Source organism: Hemiscyllium ocellatum, chromosome 16 (assembly GCF_020745735.1).
Source record: "Hemiscyllium ocellatum isolate sHemOce1 chromosome 16, sHemOce1.pat.X.cur, whole genome shotgun sequence".
In the NCBI taxonomy this organism is placed as follows: domain Eukaryota; kingdom Metazoa; phylum Chordata; class Chondrichthyes; order Orectolobiformes; family Hemiscylliidae; genus Hemiscyllium; species Hemiscyllium ocellatum.
The window spans coordinates 72,292,776-72,315,828 of record NC_083416.1 but is presented as its reverse complement, the minus strand read 5'-3'; the positions used below and the strand labels follow the sequence as shown (position 1 = coordinate 72,315,828).

At 41.6% G+C, this 23,053-nt stretch overlaps 1 protein-coding gene across 1 annotated transcript; it reads right to left on the bottom strand.

Moving 5' to 3' along the window:
• Positions 1 to 22,187, bottom strand: LOC132823267 (15-hydroxyprostaglandin dehydrogenase [NAD(+)]-like). Its single transcript, XM_060836917.1, has 7 exons — positions 21,946 to 22,187; positions 15,397 to 15,520; positions 13,224 to 13,330; positions 9,581 to 9,677; positions 7,303 to 7,379; positions 1,148 to 1,296; positions 1 to 733 (listed from the first exon to the last, which is right to left on the bottom strand). Exons 1-7 carry the CDS (start codon positions 22,036 to 22,038, stop codon positions 592 to 594), a joined length of 789 nt encoding a protein of 262 aa, XP_060692900.1. The 5' UTR covers positions 22,039 to 22,187; the 3' UTR covers positions 1 to 591.
• Positions 22,188 to 23,053: the final 866 nt, after the last annotated feature.

Genomic DNA, 23,053 nt, shown 5'->3' with positions numbered 1-23,053 from the left:
TTAAAATGTTCATCCTTTTATATTTGACATGTTTAAACTTTCCATTGTTCTCAATGACCTGTTGCTTGAATTCATTTGGTACCTAAATATATTTTGGATTTTCTGGAAGAATCGCCGATATGGCTTCATACTCAAGCTTGCCATTATCCAACACCTTCAGCGATGCTCCATTCCTGGTCAGATCCATAACAAGCTGCAAGAATCCCTCAGCAACGTGTGAGGTCCTATAAAAGTCATATGGTAAAGAATCTAGCTCTACTGTGAACAATTGGTATTTTCCTTAGCCACATAAGTGGCTGTGGCAGGGTTAAGTCATCATCTGTTGTAGAGTGCCATGCTTCAAGTGATCTGACGTAAGATGATGTTTGAGATCTTAATACCCTCTGGTCACATGCTAAGATGCTGCAATGGCATCATCAGCATGCTTCTTATGAGAACATAACACAGCTTGATCAGTTCTGATTTATAACCAACAACTTAATATGAAAGCACTAATGAAGCACCATTAATTAAAATGGAAATCATTTTATATTTGAACAGGTTTAAACTTTCCATCATTCTCAGTGACCTGTTGCTGGATACATTAGGTTTCTAAACAGATATCATATTTTCAGGAAAAACCACAGGTAGGGGTTCATACTCAAGCTTGCCATTTTCCAACACCTTCAGTGATGCTCCATTTCTGGTCTGATCCATGACGAGCTGCAAGAATCCCTCTGCAACGTGTGAGGTCCTTTAAAAGTCATATGGTAATCATGAGCATTAATCTACTTAGTTTAAAATATCCCACCATCAGAACTTAAATTCCCCCAGTGTGTTAACGCTGCACACCACCGGGCCTTCTACCCAATCTGAGAGGATATAACTAGCAGGGTCAACAAAGGAGAAACAGCCAAGATCATTGATTTCCAGTCGACATTCCAGGGTAGTTTCCACATCTCCTCTCACATCATTCTGTAAACTCATCAAATCAAACATGTAAATTCTCAGTTAATGCCAAAGACTCAGAAATCAATCTGTGTCATTTTGTGGATACAACAGCAGTCATTTCTGTAAGACATTACTCTACAAATACTCCATGTAGGTATTTGAACATGTTTTCATCCTATCAATTTCCACCCCACTTCCTGATTATGTTCAAACTCACTTCAGAACTCCAAGGTTGGCTATCATCATCTCAAGCTTCTCCTTCTGGTCAGGAGCCTTCACTGATTTCAGATCTGTCAGAAGCTTAGTGTCGACGAAAATAGGACACAGCGCTTGTAATCGAACCCCATGCTTCTCAAGGCAGGACAGCTGAAAGCAGAAACTTTGTAATGTCTCATACTCTTTGAGCTTTATAGAACTTTACAACTTCCTGACAGGAAGCTCTCAGATGTTGGTTTATGTGGAGTTTTGTGATGAGGGCCCATCCTGACTGCAACAGACTGGGGGAATCAGGAATCCAGCCCAAGTTCCCTGGAAAGTGTTTGTGCTTTGCGTGAGGTTCACCTGAGTGGCAGCACAATTCAAATACACATAACTATGAGGGTTATTGACACATTCAATCTGATTAGACTTGTCTCTAAATCCCCATACCCTGGGCTCATCTTTAGTTGGGAGTGTTAAATGTTTGGAACAAGTCCATCCCCACATAGCCCAACAGCATTTTAGCCATTAATCATTGATCAGTTTGAGGTGTGTTTCCTGCCCCATGTATGGTAATCTAACTACCAGTGTTGATAAAGGAGAAACAGCCAATGTAGTAATTTTGGATTTCTCTAAAAAGGTAACATAAGAATTTATGGGATTGTGGATAACATGTCAACAGATGTTATGAATGTTTAGGTGTCTACTGTATTTTTAAGAGAGAGTGGAAGCTGTCACAGACTTAGAGAGGCACAGAATGTGTTGAAAGATTTTAAAACGTGACATTTGGTTGACACAAAGAGCTGGTGCTGTGTTACCATGGTTACAAAACAAATCCAAATTCAGCTAATCAGTTTAAGTTATGCACAGACACTAAAATCCATTTGAATTTGAATTTTACTGTTTTGGATGACTTCAAACCAATGAAATGATCCAATATTTTGGGGTATAAAATTGGATATTTTGAACAGTTAGGCAGGGAACAGCAAAGAGCACCAACAAACACAGATTGCTAGCAGAATAGCTCTCTGAGAGGTACCTGAACGTAATAGTTTTGTGTAGCAGAAGACTGCAGAAGATGACCCAAGAAAACGTACAGAGGAAAATCTACAAAGGCGAATTGACATAGCTGGCTAGTTTTAAAACGTGATTTTTTTATTTATAAATCTTAATCCGAATTTTTTTTATTGGGCCAGTATTGTGGAGTGGGAGATAAAAGATAGATTAAAGACTTGAAAATAGTTGTTTTTTGGACTTAAAAATAGAATTGTTGAATTCTTCTTTAAATAGTAGTATTTGTTCTTACCCCTCAACATTTAACAGATTCTGGCATAAGGTGTGTTAGAGAAGCAGACAAGTGTAGTCGAGTTAGAAAATGTTAAATCACAATTGAGGAAAATGAAGTTAGAAGAGAAACAAAGAGAGAAGAGAGAGAGGAGAAGGAGAGAGAGTTCATTCCTAGCTGAGCAGATAGAAGAAAAGGAGAGAGACAGAAAAAAGAGAGAGAAAATAAAGAAAGAGAGAAAACAAAAGAAGAGATTTGAACTTGAGAAGTTGCGACAGAGTCAGCAAAGTCCAGTTAACAGGATGGAGATTAAAAGAGAAGATAATGATATATATAAATACATCAAACCTCTGCCACATTTTGATGAGAAAGATGTTGAAGCCTTCTTTATTTCAAATGAAAAATTAGCTTGGCAGATGGGGTGGTCCGAGGATTTATGGGTAATGCTAGTTCAGACTAAACTGGTCGGCAGAGCTAGTGAGGTATTTTCCGCACTGTCAGATGAGCAGTCAAGAGATTATGAAGAGGTCAAACAGACTATTTTAAGTGCTTATGAATTGGTACTAGAAGTGTATAGATAGCAGTTTAAAACATAAAGAAGAAACCAAGTCAGATTTACGTTGAGTTCGAAAGAAGTAAACAGTCACTTCGATAAATGAGTGTCGGCTTTAAAAATAGATAAGACCTATGAGGCTCTGAGAGAGAGGAGCTTAAAAACTCAGTTCCAGAGTTGATAAGATTTCACGTGGAGGAACAGAAAGTTCAGGAAGTGAGAAGCGCAGCAGAGTTAGCAAATGAATACATGTCAGTGCTTAAGACAAGCTTCTGGCCAGAATTTCATCCTCTGAGGGATAAAAGTAGGGAGAAGGGGAGATTCTACAAAATAAAGAGTAGAGAACACTGGTAAGTGTTGATCACAGGTTAAAAAAGAAGCCAAAGGGGGTGGAATGGAGGTGAAATGCCTCAGATGTTTCCACGGTACCTGATCTCTGTAAAGAATTCACTTATGTGGATAAAGGTTACTCAGAAAGAACAGGGGGTGAAGAGCAAGAAGTTATAATTTTGCGAGATACAGGATCTGGCCAGTCTCTAATCATAAGATATGAGCAAACTTGCACTCTTTCTAATCTGTTACCCAAGAATGTGGTAATTTGTGGGATAGATGGACAGAAATTTAGCATTCCCCTGTGTAAGATCAGGTTGCAGTGCCGATTCAAGACTTGGGAAGTAACAGTGGGAGTGTTTGACAGACTGTCAGTTTCAGGAATCCAGTTGGTTCTTGGGAATGGAGTTATGCCCTTTATTGTGGTTAAGCCCAGGGAAGACCAAGAAACTAAGGAGGTAAAAGAAAAATATTCTGGTATTTTCCCAGACTCTGTAGTAACCAAATTCCACTGTCATAAGTCACATGATGAAGCAAAACCTAAAAAGGAGGATGAAGGAGTTAAGGTTCAGTTAGCGGACATCCTGTTTGAGGTCATGGTGTAGGAAAATCTTGAACAGGCAGAAGGTCAGACAGCAGAGTTTAGTCCTGAAAGGCTAAGGGACTTGCAAAAGGAAGACGAGATGATAAAAGGTATACATATATATGTGCTTGCATATTCCAAAAAGGAGGCAGAGAATATTTTTGAGGGTTATTATCTGAAAGATAGAATCCTAAGGTGGAAATGGAGACCACGGCAGGTTAGTACAGAGTAGAAATGTGCCAAAATGCACCACATTGTGTTGCTGATAGTATACAGACAGGAAGTGTTATGGTAAGCACATGAACTGCATCTAGGAGGTCACCTTGGTGTATGAAAGACTCAGGCTAAGGTACAAAAACATTTTTATTGGTCTAGATTGCACAAGGTTGTGATTAACTTTTACCGTATGTGCCATACATGCCAAATGGTTGGTTAGCCAGCACCTTTATTGCTGATTCCTACATTCGAAGAACCTTTCACAGAGGTTATAATTGATTGCTTGGGTTCTCTTCTGAGAACTGAAAGTGGGAACCAGTACTTGTTAACCATAATGGATGTGTCTACCAGATTTCTGGAAGCAATTCCAATATGGAGTATTAAGACAAAAAGGGTGGTTGAAGAGTTTGTCACTTTCTTCATGCGGTATGGGCTTCCCAGAGACATCCAGTCAGACCAAGAGTCTAATTTTACTGCTAGGCCATTGATAGCTTAGATATACAACATTTTACATTCAATGCTTACCATCCTGAATCCCAGGGAGTTTTAGAAATGTAGATTCAGGCCTTGAAGATCATGCTGAGAAAATGCTGCCAGGATTACCTGAATGATTGGGATAAAGGTATCTCATTCCTATTGTTTATCATTAGACCTGCTCCAACTGAATCTGCTCAGTTCACTCCCTTCAAGTTAATATTTGGACATGAAGTGAGAAGCTCTTTTAAATTAATTAAAGAGAAATTGCCAGGACCAAAGTCAGGGATCTCACACTTAGATTATGTATCGGAGGTGAGGGAGCGATTAAATCAAATAGGTGAGTTAGCTAAACATGCTCCTAAAGATGGCATAGCATAGAATGAAGCAGGTGACAGATTAAAAACTCTGAGACTTGGATGTTTTCCTGAGGGGATGACGTGTTAGTACTGTTACCAGTGATAGGAGATCCCTTCAAAGGCAAGTTTAGTGGTCCCTGTCAAATTGAGAAAGAGTTGAGTCGGGTTAACTATCTGGTAAAGATGCCAGATAGAAAAAAACTGTGTCGACTACATCATGTGAAGATGTTGAAACTGTGTTACACTGGAGAGAAAGAATTGGAGAAAGAGGTGTTTGTTACTACCCTGCAGAGTAAGGAACCAAATCCAGATGTTGTGGATCTTGATGTGCCTCAAAATATAGTAAAAATGAAGAATTCTTTGAGGAGTGGGATAGGTTAGTAAACTATCTGTCTCAGTAGCACAGACGCAGTTGAAAGATTTGTTACTTGAGGACATATGTAGTAATCAGATGGGGAGGACTAATGCTATTGTACATCAAGTAGATGAAGAGCATGTACTGCGTTGTAACATTCTATGTTCTAAGTTCATGGTAATGTGTTAAGGAATAGAGAAAAAAAACATAAGCCACCTTTTCATTATGATGGTTCTTTTTTTTCTGAAGGGGGGAGGTGTTATGACAATGCCGGTGTGTACAGTACCTTTAAGAGAGTGGAAGCTGGCACAGACTTAGAGAGGTATAGTGTGTGCTAAAAGATTTTAAAATGGACCATTTACTTGACACAAATAGCTGGAGCCATGTTGCCATGATACAAAACAAATTCAAATTTGGCCAATCAGTTTAAACTATGGCCCAGATACCAAGATGCAATAGAATTTGAATTTCGCTGTTTTGGATGACATTAAACCAATGAAATGATCTGATATTTTGGGGTATAAAATCAGATATTTTGTACATTTAGCGGGAGAATAGCAAAGAACATCAATAAATACAGGCTGCTAGCATAATAGCTCTTTGAAAAGTATCTGTCCAGAAGAATTTTGTGCAGCAGAAAACTTAAGAAGCGACAACCCAGGAGAATCTACAGAGGGAAATCTATAAAGGAGAATCAACATAGCTGGTTGCTTTTGAAACATGTTTTTTTTTCTGTAAATCTTAATCAGGGTTTTTTTTAATTGGAGAAAGTGAGGACTGCAGATGCTGGAGATCAGAGCTGAAAATGTGTTGCTGGAAAAGCGCAGCAGGTCAGGCAGCATCCAAGGAGCAGCAGAGTCGACATTTTGGGCATGAGTCCTTCTTCAGCCCTTCCTGAAGAAGGGCTCATGCCCGAAACGTCGACTCTGCTGCTCCTTGGATGCTGCCTGACATGCTGCGCTTTTCCAGCAACACATTTTCAGCCTTTTTTTAAATTGGACCAGTATTGTGGAGTGGGAGGTAAAAGATAGGTTTAAGACAAAGGAGTTGTAAATAATTGTTGTCTAATGTTCTCTTTTGGATTTAAAACATAAAGTTGCTAATTTTTTTCTTTAAATATGGTTATTTGGGATAGTTCTTTCCCTGCCAAAATTTAACAGATTACAGTGCAAGGTAAACTTTTCTGTGTGGCTGGTTTAAATTAGCTGAGGGGTTGACTTTGTGTTGTAACACATCCATAAGCAGTTGGCTGATGATTAGGAAAGAAAAGGTTAATTTTCAAGTTGACAGTGTGTGCCATTTGGAGGGCCACAATGATCAGTGCTGGGGCCTCAGCTATTTGCAATCTATGCTAATGAATTTGGCAAAGTGACAGAGTAAGATATCGACATTGACCAGCCGTTCAAAGCTAAACAAAAATGGTAGCTGCGGGGAGGTCACAAAGAGGTTGTAATAATGCTTAAGCAGGTTAAATAATATTGTGTAACAAAATGACGGATGAATTATCAATTTATAAGTGTGCACTTGTTCACTTTGTTTGTTATTGTAGACAAGCAGAATATTTTAAAAAGCATGAAATTTGTAAAGGTTAATGTTAGATTAGATTACTTACAGTGTGGAAACAGGCCCTTCGGCCCAACAAGTCCACACCGACCCGCTGAAGCGAAACCCACCCATTCCCCTACATTTACCCCTTTATCTAACACTACGGGCAATTTAGCATAGCCAATTCACCTGACCTGCACATCTTTGGATTGTGGGAGGAAACTGGAGCACTCGGAGGAAACCCACGCAGACACGGGAGAATGTGCAAACTCCACACAGACAGTCGCCTGAATCAGGAACTGAACCCAGGTCTCTGGCGCTGTGAGGCAGCAGTGCTAACCACCGTGCCACCGTGCCGCCTCAGAGAGCTTGGTGTGTACTCATGAAAGGAAACTGATCTTAGATTCTTGCATGGCATTGGTGCATTATTTATTCAGAAAACCTTTACTCTTTGCATTATAATATAACACTCACAGACAATGACGCAGTGAATCCTACTACTCCATACTTTGAGGCTGAATAAACTGGTCCAAGGAAGAAAGGCAACAGACCTGTTCACCACAAAACAGCAGAGAGTTAGCATCAAACACTCCATCAAACAGAAACATGTGAAAATATGGAAATGCATTGGCATGGTAACAGGTCATCTAGGTCACGTCAACATTTACCACTTACATGAAGAAATAATTCTGATTACATTTGCCTGCATTTATTAAATTTAAAATATAAAGGAAAGACAAGCAGGAAACTGTCAGTCATAAATAACTTCTCTGAAAACATAAAATACTGGCAGCAGGTATGGAGAGGAAACTAACATTTCAAGTCTAGGTGACACTTCAGCAGGGTGGATGTGAAATGTGAACTGTGAAGGGGGCAGCGTTTATGCTGCAGTGTGGGGGTGGGGGTGTGGAGCGCTTGAGGGAGAAAAGTTTAGATAAAGTGATTGGAATGTGAGAATGCCAGAAAATAGTGTGTCCAAGTGCCAGACTGGAAAGAACAGACAGTCCCACTGGAGTGTGATGAGGGGAGAAAGGAGTTGGTAACAGAGAATATAACAAGCAAAGCTAAAGAATGGGAGTGGGTTCTCCATAGTTAACCTCTCCGTGGCAATGCTTCTACCAAGAGGGTGGTATAGTGCCTCAGTGATTAGGACTGCTACCTCACAGTGCCAAGGACCTGGGTTCGATTCCAGCCTCAGGCGACTGGCTGTGTGGTGTTTTCGCATGCTCCCCTTGTCTGCATGTGTTTGCTCCAGTTTCCTTCCACAGTTCAAAGATGTTGAGGTTAGGTGATTTTCCTGAACTGTGCAGGCTGGGTAGATTAGACATGAGCAATGCAGGGTTGCAAGGATCGGGTGAGTTTGGGTAAGATGCTCTTCAGAGAGTTGGTGCAGACCTGATGGGCCAAAGGCCTGCTTTCACACTGTAGGGATTCTATGAAGAGGGTCCATTTGTCAAACAATCTGCACATTCCTCACATTTGGTATCAATGTAGTTTTTCTTTTACTTTGTTTTTCCTTGAGACCTGTCCTGATGAGTAGAAGACAAAATGTGTTTTTTCAGCTATATTCTGTATTTATGTGCTACAAAAGGACTGTTTGGATAAAATGACACTGGAAATATTCTGTGATCTTCTTTAAAACAGTAGCAATGGTAACTTTTCTGTCCCTTGAGGGGGCAGGCATCGTCTCAGTTTAACATCTCAGCTATTGATAGCAGAACCACCTTCTCTTATTGCTAAGCTGAAGTGTCAGCGTAAATTGTTGGGTTGAAGAGGTAGGCGTGGCTTATATTTTTTGGAAAGAGATGGCTGAGGAATAGATGAAGGGGTTATAATAGAGGAGACTTAAAAAGAATGTTTCGACTAGAGGTCAACTGTGTTGGACAAAGCTGAAGATACCAGGAATTGATAGGAGGCTTTACAATGGGCTGTTATGTCAATGTTGTGTGAGCGTAATTATGCTGAGACATTCTGCTCAGAGCTAACATTGCAGGAAATCAATAACTGGTCTCTTTCCCAAATGATTGCAAAATAGTCAGATTTGGTCATGTACACAGATAATTCGAAATAAGGCATACACTTGGCACAGATCTGTTTATGAAGCAGCCCAGGAAATCCTTGATTTTCAGCAAGACTTCAAAGAATACCTCTGCAAAAGGTACTCTAGGTCAGGAGGTGTAGTGAAGACATTCAAAGGATGTCCATCCCAGGCAGCGCATGTTATTTGTTTAAGTCCTTTACAAGTTAATTGCACTTTATAGAGCTCTAAGTGTCTCCGTTAAATCTTTGTCTACGTCTATCCTATTGTCTCCCAGAGATGGCCAATGACTGTAGTGGGCCTCTGATGGGTCTTGTCCTGGAAAGCAAGGCTGGTGCAGATTCAATACCTTTTTGGCAGTCCAGACCTGATGGGCCAAAGAGCCTCTCCTGTTCTGTGTAATTCTGTGGACAATTAAACAGTCACTAACAAATCCAGTGAGGAACAAAGCAAAAACCAGAAGTGATTCAAATGTAATCACCTCGTGACTGCGAGAGAATGGCTTGAGGTGAATGACACTTGAAGGGAAGTTACAGAAGTTGAATGATGTTGTGAGTTGTTCAGATGACCAGCAGCTTGTGTGGAGATAAATATCTTTTCCTTTGCTGTATATTATGTGCAAGGTGTAATTTGTCCACTGTGGATGTTTTCAGAATTCTCAGGCAAAATTTAGAATATTCATTGATAAACTAATGATAAACTTTGCTGACTTACCTGCTATGGAGGCGATATTAACAATCACTCCTCCTTTCCCTCCAGTCTGTTTACTCATGTGCTGTATTCCCAGATAGGTTCCTTTAATTACACTGACCTGAAATACAAGCATCATAGGAATCACCAGGCAGCAAGCCTATTTAGTCAATGTTAAAATACTGACATGTAGACAGTTGCAAAATACAGAGATGTATGTGGATAGCAAGTCTCATTGATATTCACCCAGCAAGAGTACATTCAAGCATTAGCAGAGTACAGAGAAATTCAGATGCTAGTAGAATGATAAAACAGTAAAACACTGTGGAAAAATGCAGAATAGTTTGTGGAATGGGAAGTCTGATATACAGGATGGACAAACTAAGGGATCGGCAAACTGGTCACTAGAATAAACCGACTGATCCGTTGAATGAAGAGGATATTCAGTGGAATGAGCAAACTAGTTACGATGGTGTGAAGATTGGTCAGTGGATGGATCAACAGATTGATCAAATCCATTTCACCAATCTGTGACTTGGTTAATGGGACGGATTTCGGATCCAGATTCATATCAACGTAGTGAGTTTTGAACAAATCTGTTTCTGAATAAATGTAAAGACTCGTAGCTTACTGGGTTTTCCTGTGCCACACTTCTTGCCTCTGAATTTCCTCATCTGCAGTCCTCACTTTCTCTGAGTTGATTGTATTAAATGGGGTGTGGTAGTGCTCCACTGATATCCACAGGAAATTGATTAGCAGGCAGCTGACAGTGAGCAGGGAAAAGCAGCACATTCTCTGGTGAGTGATATATATCTGGTGATGGTGTTTTCCAGTGACTGGTCTCAAGCTTAAACCTTTCATCGCACTTAGCAATGAGTTGGGTTTTTATTCGTTCCTGGGTGGAGTAGTCATCGCCCAGGTCAAATTTGATTGCCCATCCTCATTTCCTTTGAGAAAATGATAGGAAAGATTTTCTTTAATATTTGTTCATTCATGGAATGTGGGCATCGCTGGCTGGGCCAGTATCTATTGCCCATTCCTAATTGCTCAGAGTGCAGTTAATCGCCGAACAATGTGGATTGAGAGTCAAACGTAGGCAGAACTTGGAAGGGCAGTAGTTTTTCTTCCCTAAAGGACATTAGAGATGCAGCTGTTTTTTTCCAACAATCAACAACAGTTCATGGTAACAATTACTTCAGCTTCTAATTCCAGATTTTGTTTTTTTGAATTTAAATGTCGCCATCTGCCATGGTAGGATTTAGACCCATGACATTAGGGCGACTATTATAGTGACATGATAACTAACTCACAAAGGCAGTTAGCATATCTATGTGAGGCTGGTGCTTGAATAGCTTGTGGTACACATCCCGAGTTAATAGCCCTGAGGAGGACTTTGCTCTAGTAACTTTGCTGTTTTTGTCATTTCTGATACTTAAGATGATGTCCAATGGTCCTCCACCTTTCCTTTTTCTTCATCTTTCCTGTGGTATTTTTGTGCCACTATATGCTGTGGTAGACCTTTTTAGAGTAAAAAATGAGGTCTGCAGATGCTGGAGATCACAGTTGAAAATGTGTTGCTGGTTAAAGCACAGCAGGTTAGGCAGCATCCAAGGAATAGGAAATTCGATGTTTCGGGCATAAGCCCTTCATCAGGAATGAGGAGAGGGTGCCAGGCAGGCTAAGATAAAAGACCATTTTAGAGTCAATCACAATGCTGTGGGTGTAGAATCAGGCAGACCAGGTAAGATAATCAGATTCCCCATTAGATTTCCTTCCGTGCAGAACGCAAGAGAAGTAGGCAGGTTTTTATGATTATCTGATAGCTTTATGCTCTTCATTCATTGATCTTGCATTAGCCCAGTTATCATGATTCTTGGGTTTGGAAGGTGCTTTCAAAGAATCTTTGTAGAAATTCTGCAGTGTATCTTATAGATGGTACACGCTGCCGCGACCTAGGATCGATATTAGAAGGAATGAATGTTTGTGGCTGTGGTGCCAATCATGTAGGCAGTTGAATCCTGGAGGGTGTCATGCTTGGTGAGTGATGTTTGAGCTGCACTGATTCAGACAAGTTGACAGTATTCTATGACACACTTGACGTGTGCTTTGGGGATGGCTGTCATTACTTGAGGAGTCAGGAGGTAAGTCAACTGTGGTTGCATTCCCAGTGTTTGTCTTAATCTTGAAGCCAAAAAAGCCTCTTCAATTTCTCATCAATGCTACAACCCAGGGTATTGATTGTGCAGAATTCAGTGATGGCAATGCCATTGCATGTGAAGAGGTGAGGGTAAGATTCTCTCAGGTTGGAGATGATCACTACCTTACACTTGTGTGGTGTGAATGTTACTTGTTACTTATCTGACAAAGCCCGGATGTTGTTCAAGCCTTGCTGTATATGGATATAAAATGTTCCTGTACAAGACACTGAAAGGGACTGAATTGCCCACTAATATTTCTTGGGTACTGCTTTAATGTTCCAGCACATAAAAAAGATCATTATTATGAAAAGTAGATTTGTAATGACTGAACCGTAACTGTCAGTTTAACAGGCCATTGTCTTCTCCCATCTTCATGGGAATTTCCTGTTCCCTTGGCACAACAGATGCTTTCACAGAACCTGAGCCTCCACTTCAATATTTATTCATGTTGTGTGAAATGTCATAAGAACATAAAAACATCAAGCAGACACATGTCATCAGCCTAACAAATATGTTCTGCTGTTTAATAAGAACAGTTAAAATCTCCTAAATCAATGGAAATACCACTACCTGCAAATTCCACTCCAAGTCACTCACTATCTTGACTTGGAAATATATCACTGTTCCTTCAGTGCCACTGTGTCTACATCCTGGAATTCCCTCTCTAATGGCTTTTTGGGTGGACCTAAAGAACATTGATGGTGACATTTTAAGAAGGAGCTCATCACTACTTCTCAAATGTCCCGAGGCAACTTTACCCACATCCCAAGTTAAAAAATTGTCATGGTGTGAGGTCAAGGGAAATTATTGCTGGTCACCAATTCCCATCCTTCTGTCTTACATATCTCTCTCCTCCATCCATTCTCTCAACAATCTCAGATCACAGCACATCCATGAGAAGAATCACTTGATCTGAGGAAAAGAAAGCTTCCGAATGGGGACTCCCACACCTATCATTAGTTAGTGGTGCTTAGAAACATGGGCTTTGACAAGAGTGCCATCATCATTGGCAAGAGCCTGTGCAGTGTCACCATCGTTGTCTGAGTTGGCCAGATTCCAAAGGACATAGATATCAGATGGAGATATCTTTTGGAAGTGAGGGACCAAGGATATTACCTAATTATCCTCAGATGGATTTTCAGGTGCCAGTGTTGGACTGGGCTGGAGAAAGTTTAAAAAAAAATCACACTACTGTTTCCAAATAAACCTGTTGGACTACAACCTGGTGTTGTGTGATTTTTAACTTTATCCTCAGCCTCAGCAAAGTACCACAGGAGTACATACTGTTGCAATCTATTGGGTCAAGGATTTTATTGTGACCATTCTTTGCTGAGTTTTACATTGATTTATAGAATGAAACCTTAAAAACATTCATCTCCAAACTAAACCACATCCCAGTTTCTTTAAGTGTTAATTAATGAATTCACATGAAACACAATTAAAATAAACAATATACAATTCACACAAACCAGGTTTATATTGAGGCAGTTCTCCCAGTTTTCCTCATCAAAGATCCCTGCATTGTTACATACTATATCCAATCTCTGAAATTTTTCAAGAGTTTTGCTGAAGCAATCTGGAAAAGACAGTGAATGTAATTAATTATCAAAGTTTGCAATGTCTACGGCCAAAATACCAGTAATAAATACATTCCTCAGAATGTCTCATTCAGTTACTGAGTGATCGAATCATAGGGAGATGCAGCAGAGAAACAGTCCACCATATCTATGCTGACCAACAAATGCCAAACTATGTTCGTCCCATTTACCTGCACTTGCTTTGCTCTGGCATGTTAAGTGCTCAATCAGATGCTTCTTAAATATTGCAAGAGCACCTGACTCCATCACCCTTTCAGCCAGTGCATTTCATAATTCCACTACTCTCTGAGTGGAAATTTCATTCCTTACATCTTTTGTAAAACACCTACTCCTCACTTTGTGGTTTACACATAAAAGTAGTGAAACTATCATGGTATTCGAACAGATAAAAGACTCAACAGACAATCAAGGTATTTTTCAATGTATAATTTCAGTTACATCACACTGTAAATTTTTGCTATAAATTCTGTGCCTTACAATTGTGTCCTCCACAACCACCTGATGAAGGAGCAGCGCTCCGAAAGATAGCGATTCCAATAAAACCTGTTGGACTATAACCTGGTGTTGTGTGATTTTTAACTTTGTACACCCCAGTCCAACATCGGCATCTCCAAATCCTCACTTTAAACTTTCATCCGTTGGTCTGAGATACATGTGCCACGGAAGAGAATTTCACGATCTCCCCTGTCTTTGCCTCCATAGGTTTGCATACCTAAATTAGATTACCCCTCAACCTTCTCTGCTGCAGGGAGAATAATCCCATCCTATCCAATCTCTCCTTATAATGAGACTTTCTATTTCAGTTGTTAGATGTTTCATTATTGAGGATGATCTATACGTGCAAACAATTGATGAATTTTCCTGATCTCTGTCCTGGGAAATGTGGTTGGGCAAGGCCTTTTCACCAAACTCTCTTGATGTGTAACCAAAATTTTTGGAAATTCTCATAGAGAACCCTTCTTCTGCCTGTCATGAAATGTGAGGAATGCTCCCAGCATGCATCCTGTTTCCCACAATCGACAACCATCAACCTGAAAAAAGAGCCACCTGTAGATTTGCAAAAAGCACCTCCCCACTTCCGTATACACACCTGGAAATGGTAATGGTGTGCAACATCAAACCATTGAGGAACATCCCTGCTTCCTTGCAAGAGGCAACAGGCCTTAGTTTTTTGAACAGAACTGAACAGACTGTGGGAACCATCATCAGGAGAAATGAGATACATAACTAGAATATGGTCTCACTCCTGAGGCACAAAACCAGGATCATTTAAACCATGACCTACACAAGAAGCATGTACTGAGATCACAAGTGTTGAAACAAGGAACTCTTGGAATGAGATTCTCCACCAGGAACACGAAAAAGCTGAACAGTATAAATTGGTGCCTGAGCACAGACTGAGTATGGAATTTGTGGGCGGCACGGTGGCACAGTGGTTAGCACTGCTGCCTCACAGCGCCTGTAGACCCGGGTTCAATTCCCGACTCAGGCGACTGACTGTGTGGAGTTTGCACGTTCTCCCCGTGTCTGCGTGGGTTTCCTCCGGGTGCTCCGGTTTCCTCCCACAGTCCAAAGACGTGCGGGTCAGGTGAATTTGCCAAGCTAAATTGCCCGTAGTGTTAGGTAAGGGGTAAATGAAGGGGTATGGGTGGGTTGCGCTTCGGCGGGTCGGTGTGGACTTGTTGGGCCGAAGGGCCTGTTTCCACACTGTAAGTCTAATCTAATTCTGGAATTTGTGTTCCCAATGAAGTATCCCATTTCTTGGTAGATATTTGCTCCCTGCTCTGAGGGCATGGTTTCTAAGTGTAAATGCATCCTTGTGCTTCTTTCTCAGTATATGGAAGGTGATCCTCAATGCTGTACTGATTATATTTAATCATATTGCTGTGTATAAACATACTCTGCCAGCAATGTAACTCCCATTCACGTTCACTCCAGCTGATTGTTATATTCACTGGTTGCAGCAAAGTGTCTGTTTAGAAATCAGTCAGTCAGATTGAACAAGTCAGTGGCATGTCGTTAAAATTAGTGTTTGAATTGGTACCTTTCAGCTGATTCTCAGATGTTACATCACATGGAAGGAACAAAATATTCTCAGCTCCATAGGTCTGTCCAAAGGCAGCTTTGGTGGCTTCACCTCTGGATACATTGATATCCAACAGACTCACCTAAAGGAAGAAAACATGGTTCAATCCCAAAGGATCCTAAAGTAAACGTACAGGTTGGTCAATGTGTCTGAATGGAGCTTGGGTCAGTCAATGGCCCATTTCAAACCTTAATTCCAACTCTGACCAGACAAATGAAATCTACACCTAACTTCTTCTGATGGAGGATCCTTCAGCAATGATGTGATGCAGCCTTCCTTGGAGGAGATAGTGCAGAGATCCCCTTTTTATTGGGCATGAGCTGCTGGATTAAAATGAGTAAAGAGTTCAGTTGACCCAAAGGTTCTTCCAAAAGCAACAGTGGATGAAGAAGGTGTATAGTTGTAACATCATTGGAGGTAGAATGGCAGCAAGGTAGATAGGTCAGGAGTTGTTAGGGGTGTGCGTCAGAAGCCACGTCTGGTGATAGTGCTGAATCAGGTTTGAGAGCGTGGGGGAGGAATTGGGCCAGGAGTGAAGAATCTCAATGGCAGGTCACTGGAGCGAGGCACCGGGTCGAGGGTTTGTCAGTCAATGTGCCAGAGGGTTAGTTGATTATTGGGGGTGACTCGGGTTATGTTGGGAGTGATGCTGCCAGGCTAGTAGTTGGATATCAAGGGGAAGGTTGGTTGGGTGGTTAATGTGAGTGATTTATGTTCAGTTGTATTGTTCTCCTGGAGTTTTAAGACTTTGGTGTTTAACTTTTCCTCGGTGACTATCCTGACATGTAATGTGGCACAACCAAACTCTGCAACATGAAATCAGAGCCTTTTGCGTGGTTGTGGGTACTGCTAGCTAGGCCAACATTTATCAGGTGGCTCTATTTGCCTTTGAGAAGGTAGTGGTGAGTGTCCTTCTTGAACAGCTACTGTGCACCTTCTGTGGTTTAACCCACAATGCTGTTAAGGAGGGAATTGCAGGATTTTGATCCAAAGATAGTGAAGGAAGGCAATATATATTTCCCTGTCAGCATGTGAGTGGCTTGGACGGCAAACTTCAAGTGTGGTGTTCCCATGTATCTGTTGCCTTTATCAGATTCCCTACAGTGTGGAAACAGGCCCTTCGGCCCAACAAGTCTGCACTGATCCTTCAAAGAGGAAGCCATCCAGACCCATTCCCCTACACCTAACGCGATGGACAATTTAGCATGGCCAATTCACTTAACCTGCACATCTTTAGACTGTGGGAGGAAATCGGAGCACCTGGAGGAGACCCACACAGACACGGAGAAAATGTGCAAACTCCACACAGACAGTGGCCCAAGGTAGGAATTGAGCAGTGCTAACCACAGAGCCACCATGCCACCCCATGAGATGGAAGTGAGCACAGATTTGGAAGGTGCTGCCCAAGGATCTTTGATGGACTTCTGCATCTTATTTAGACCACACACAGCTACTTCTGAGCATCTGAGGTCACCCTGTTAGGAGTTTTCTACAGGCCTCCTAATAGTCCTAGAGATGTAGAAGAAAGGATTGCGAGGATGATTCAGGAGAAGAGTGAAAGTAATAGGGTGGTTGTTATGGGGGACTTTAACTTTCCAGATATTGACTGGGAAAGCTATAGCTCGAGTACGTTAGATGGATCAGTGTTTGTCCAATGTGTGCAGGAGGGTTTCCTGACACAATATGTAGACAGGCCAACAAGTGGATTTGGTTCTGGGTAACGAACCAGGCAAGATGTTAGAATTGGAGGTAGGTGAGCACTTTGGGAACAGTGACCACAATTCAGTGACTTTTACTCTAGTGATGGAGAGGTATAAGTATGCACTGCAGGGCAAGAGTTATAGCTGAGGGCAGGGAAATTATGATGCGGTGAGGCATGACTTAGGATGCATGGCTTGGAAAAGTAGGCTTCAAGGGAAGGGTGCAATCGATATGTGGAGTTTGTTCAAGGAGCAACTACTGAGTGTCCTTGATAGGTATGTACCTGTCAGGCAGGGAGGAAAGGGTCATGTGAGGGAGCCGTGGTTTAATAAGGAATTGGAATCCCTTGTTAAAGGGAAGAGGGTGGCCTATGTAAAGATGAGGTGTGAAGGTTCAATTGGGGCAATTGAGAGTTATATGATAGCCAGGAAGGATCTAAAGAGAGAGCTAAGAGCAGCAAGGAGGGGACATGAAAAGTCCTTGGTTGGTAGGATTAGGGAAAACCCTAAGGCTTTCTATAGGTATGTCAGGAATAAAAGAATGACTAGGGTAGGAATAGGTCCAGTTAAGGATAGTAGTGGGAAGTTGCGTGTGGATGCTGAAGAGATTGGGGAGACACTGAATTAATACTTTTCGTCAGTATTCACTCAGGAGCAGGACATTGTTGCTGATGTGAATATTGAGTCACAATTAATTAGAATGAATGGCTTTGAGGTATGTAGGGAAGAGGTGTTGGAAATTCTGGAAAGGGTGAAAATAGATAAGTCCCCTGGGCCTAATGGCATTTATCCTAGGATTCTCTGGGAAGCAAGGGAGGAGACTGCAGAGCCATTGGCCTTGATTTTTATGTCCTCGTTGTCTACTGGAATAATGCCAGAAGACTAGAGGATAGCAAATGTGGTTCCCTTGTTCAAGAAGGGAAGTAGGGATAACCCTAGTAACTATAGGCCGGTGAGTCTCACTTCTGTTGTGGGCAAAGTCTTAGAGAAGGGTGGTAAGGAAAAGCCAGAGAACTATTATAAACCTGACATCAGTGGTGGGCAAGTTGTTGGAGGGAATCCTGAGGGACATGTATTTGGAAAGAACGGGTGCAGAGGAGGTTTATCAGGATGTTGCCTGGTATGGTAGGAAGATCGTATGAGGAAAGGCTGAGGCACTAGGGGCTGTTTTCATTGGAGAAAAGAAGGTTTAGGGGTGACTTGATAGAGGTGTACAAGATGATTAGGGGTTTAGATAGGGTTGACTATGAGAACCTTTTTCCACGTATGGAGTCAGCTATTACGAGGGAGCATAGCTTTAAATTAAGGGGTGGTAGGTATAGGACAGATGTTAGGGGTAGATTCTTTACTCAGCGAGTCGTGAGTTTATGGAATGCCCTGCCAGTAGCAGTGGTGGACTCTCCCTCTTTATGGGCATTTAAATGGGCATTGGATAGACATATGGAGGATAGTGGGCTAGTGTAGGTTAGGTGGGCTTGGATCGGCGCAATATCAAGGGCCAAAGGGCCTGTACTGCACTGTATTTTTCTATGTTCTATGTTCTATGTTCTATCTGCGGTGGAAGGAGTCAATACTTGTGGATGTGGTGCCAATCAAACGGACTGCTTTGTCCTAGATGGTGTCGAGCTTCTTGAGTGTTGTTGCAGTTGTACCCATCCAGTCAAGTTGGAAGTATTCCATCACACTCCTGACTTGTGCCTTGTGGACAGGGTTTGGGGATTCAGGCGGTGAATTACTCACCACAGTATTCATAACTTCTGATCTGCTCTTGTTGGCATTGTGTTTACATAGCAGGTCCATTTGAGTTTCTGGTCAATGTTAATCCCAAAGATATTGGGAGATTCAGTGATGGTGACATCACAGAAAATCAAGGGGCGATAGTTAGATTGTTTCTTATCAGTGATTGTCATAACCTAGTATTTGTGTGGTACAAACATGACTTGCCACTTGTCAATCCAAGCCTAGATATCATTCGGCCCTTATTAGCATTTGCAGATGGCGACTGCTTTTTAGTATCTGAGGATTCATGAATGGTAATGAACGTTGTGCAATCATGAATGAATGGTTTTAATGTCACATGTATTTTCTGTAAGAAAGACAGTAAAATACAGTGAAAAGCTTTTCCACTATCACCATGATTTTTTTTACAGTTTTAAGAATAAGAAAAATAGAAAGCTATATGTCAAAGAGAGTCCATCAGGCATGAGCCAGCTCATCTTCAGAGAACATCTCCGTTTCTCACCTCATGACACAGAGAATTCATTATGAAGCAGCTGAAGATGGTTAGTCGAGAAGACCTCCATCATGTTCAATAAGGGTCCTCTTGTGGTGCAGTGGTTGTGTTTCTACTCCAGAAATCTCGAAACCTGGGTTCAAGTCCCAACTGCTTTTGAAGTGTGTAATGACATGTGTGAACAGTTCGATTGGGAAAAATATTCAGTCATGTATTCTGTTTGATTGTTTGCTGAAATTAAATATGATGTGTTGGTGCTGATATTGAACTTGTGTGGACAAAGTCAGAAGTCACACAATACCAGGTTAGTTCACCTGATGATGAATCACTGCTCTGAAAGTTTGTGATTTCAAATAAACCTTTTGAACAACCTGGTGTTGTGTGGCATCTGATTAAATCGATGAGCTAATATTATTTCTTCTGCCAATGCTTTTTGTGCAGTTATTTATTCTTAATACAACAAAGCAATGTTATATGGAGAGGAAGAAAACTATGCCGATTGAATGATGATGCTGAGTGATTGCAACTAGCAGCAAACCAACCAAGTTTTCAATAAAAAAGGAACTGAGTAAAGAACATACCATTTGACGTGTTTACATGATCACCAGCTTGGGACAATTTATCAAAGCTGCAGAACACTATATCAATTATTCATTTTGTTCAAGCTTATTTTAAATGTGTGTATAATTACTGAATTGACAACATGTCCCTCTGTACAATTATCTGTTGGGGATTGGTTTGCTTTTGAAAATGGGAGACATTGTGTCATGTCTTGCAGCAGGTATGGAATCTGTGGAGTGGTACGGTGGCTCAGTGTTTAGCACTGCTGCCTCACATTGCCAGGGAACCAGGTTCGACTGTTTGAGTGGAGATTGCACATTCTCCAGGTGTCTGCAAGGGTCACCTCTGAGTGGTTTCCTTCCAATATCCAAAGATGTGCAGCTTAGGTGCATTGGCCATGCTAAATTGCCCTTGGTGTTGAGGGAGGTGTGGGTTAGGTGCATTAGTCAGGGGTAATATGGGGTAATAGGGTAGGTGGAGTGGGTTACTCTTTGGAGGGTTGGTGTGGACTTGTTGCCCAACAGGCCTGTTTCCCCACCATCGGGATTCTCTGATACTATTCTATATTCCTTTAAAGGGCATGCCCATGATGCTAGCATTGTATATGCATGTGGCCTGTTGATATAAAGATCTTAGGCTCCATCTTGCAGAGCTCTGTTCTCTTACAGCATAACAAACTGAGAGAAGCATGAGATTGTAATGCAGCTGATGGACTTAGCTTAGTCTCAGTCACACAAATCATTCACTGAAGCTTCCAACCTTTCTGGGACCCCAAACAGCCTCAGATTGCTACAGCTAAAAATAATAAGACTGCCTGGTGTATGAGAACTGGCCACTCCCATTCAAGCTGCTTTCATTGTTCCAGCTTTTCAAAAACAGAACTTAAAGGCCTCCCACATTTTTACTTAGGCTCTCGCCAGTAGCCAGCTTTGCACCTCAGCCTTTACAAGCTCTTTTCAAAAATCCCCAAAACAATATAACCTCCTTAAAGTGACAGCATCATCACATGGGATGGCACATTGTGGCTGTACAGGACATTGGTTAGGCCACGTTTGAAATGCTGTGTTCAATTCTGGTCTCCCGGCTCATGGAAAGAAACTGTTAAACTTGAAAATGTGCAGAAAAGATTAACAAGAGCGTTGCCAGGATTGGAAGGTTTGAGTTAGAGGGAAAAGTTCATTAGGCTGTGGCTGTTTTTCCCTGGAGCATAGGAGGCTCAGGGGCAACATTTTGAAGTTTATAAATTCATGAGGGGTATGGATAGGGTGAATAGTCAAGGTCTTTTTCCGAGAGTGTGGGAGTCCAAAAGTAGGGGATAGAGGTTAAGGACCAAAATTTTAAAATGATCTAAGGGGCAACTTTTTCATATAGATGGGTGGTGCATGTATGGAACCATCTGCAAGAAGAGGTGATGGAAGCAAGTGCAATTACATTATTAAAAGTCATTTAGACAGATAAAGAGGAAAGGTTTGAAAGATATGGGCTAAATGCTGGCAAAAGGGACTAGGCCAGATTGGAATGTCTAGTTGGCTGTGAGGGATTGGATGAAAGGGTCAGTTTCTGGGTTGTATGACTCTGACTTTACAATGTTCATTTTTGCTGACAGCATGTAGGTGTTCTGCAAAGCAGTTACCGAGTCTCCTCTTTATTTCCCCAATGTAGAGGAGACCACACTGTCATTAGGGAATATAGTTGACCAGATTGTGTGAAAAGCAAGTAAAGCGCTGCTTCTCTGAGAATTTGTGCCTGGAGCGTTAGATCGTGAGGAGGGGGGAGATAGATGGGCAGGTGTTACACCTTCTGCCATTGCACACTGATCCGCAGGTAAATTGGTGGAATATGGCTTTCACTGTAGTTCAGTTTCAATTTAAAACTCTTATTGTTCAACCTAGCTCTTACACACCACTTGCTCCAGATCAGGTTAACACAAACGGCTGCATTTCTGAATACACTGTGCGTCACCTTTCTTTACACGGGAAAATTGACAGGAACCGATTCCACCAGAATTGTTACCTTAGCGCCATTCCTCAGGAGGATTTCAGCAATTGCTTTCCCGATGCCTTGGGCAGCACCAGTCACCAGTGCAACTTTCCCCTGGACCTCCATTGTAGCACTGACGGCGGACTTTAGTGTTTTGCACCGAGACTTTATGAAGTACTTGCAGTTAACTTATCACTGATAAACAAATGCAGGATATCCGCCTATCCAACAGAGAAAGACAGGAAGACCGCCGTCCATCTTCTTGATTTAGTCAGTTTCCTTCCCATTTCTTGTTTTGGCACCAATGTGAAATTCCGCACCCTCCCACTTTTCCCCGCCCTCACATTTCTGGTTCATGGCCAGCATCCACACCATGGATTGGAATAATTCCTCACCTTTGAAACCAAGCAGCGTTTGATCGAGTAAAGGGCCGCAAAATATGTGAGTTCACTCTGCCTGTACCCTCTACCCAGTACCCAGGCAGCGAGCTGTCACAACAAGATCCATCCCCTTCACTTTCAAAAACTAAGGAACATGGATTTGGGAGAAGGATTGTGGAGGTTTGAGAAGACTTGGTTGGGGTGAACATATTGTCAATTATCATGCTCCATTTCTTCGAGGGGAGCTGTTCTCAGGCAGCGGGTGACCCTGGCTGTTGCGATTGCCTTATGCTCAAATGTGCTCCCAAACAAAGCCCAGTATGTACTGGGTACTCACACTTGTGTTCACATTCAAATCATTAATTTAAATAACGAAAAATAGTGGACCCAGCTCTGACCTTGTGGCAAACCACTGGTCACATGCCTCCAGTCTGAAAATCAGCCTTCCACCACCATCCTCATCTTCTACATCTGAGCCAGTTGTGTATCAAAATCGTGAGTTCTACCTACATTTCATTAGATCTAACCTTGCTAACCAGTTCCCCTTGAAGAACCTTGTCAATGTGTTGTTGAGGGGTGTTTTACTGACGAAAGCCTGTGACAAAGGGTTTTCCACAAGGATTGGTGCTGGGACCTCTGATATTTGTAATTTATACAAATGATTTGATTGAAGGTGTGTATAGTGTGATTAGTAATTTTGCTGATGACACAAACATTAATGGAGTTGTTAAAGGACAAAGCAGGATTCGATCAGTTGGAAA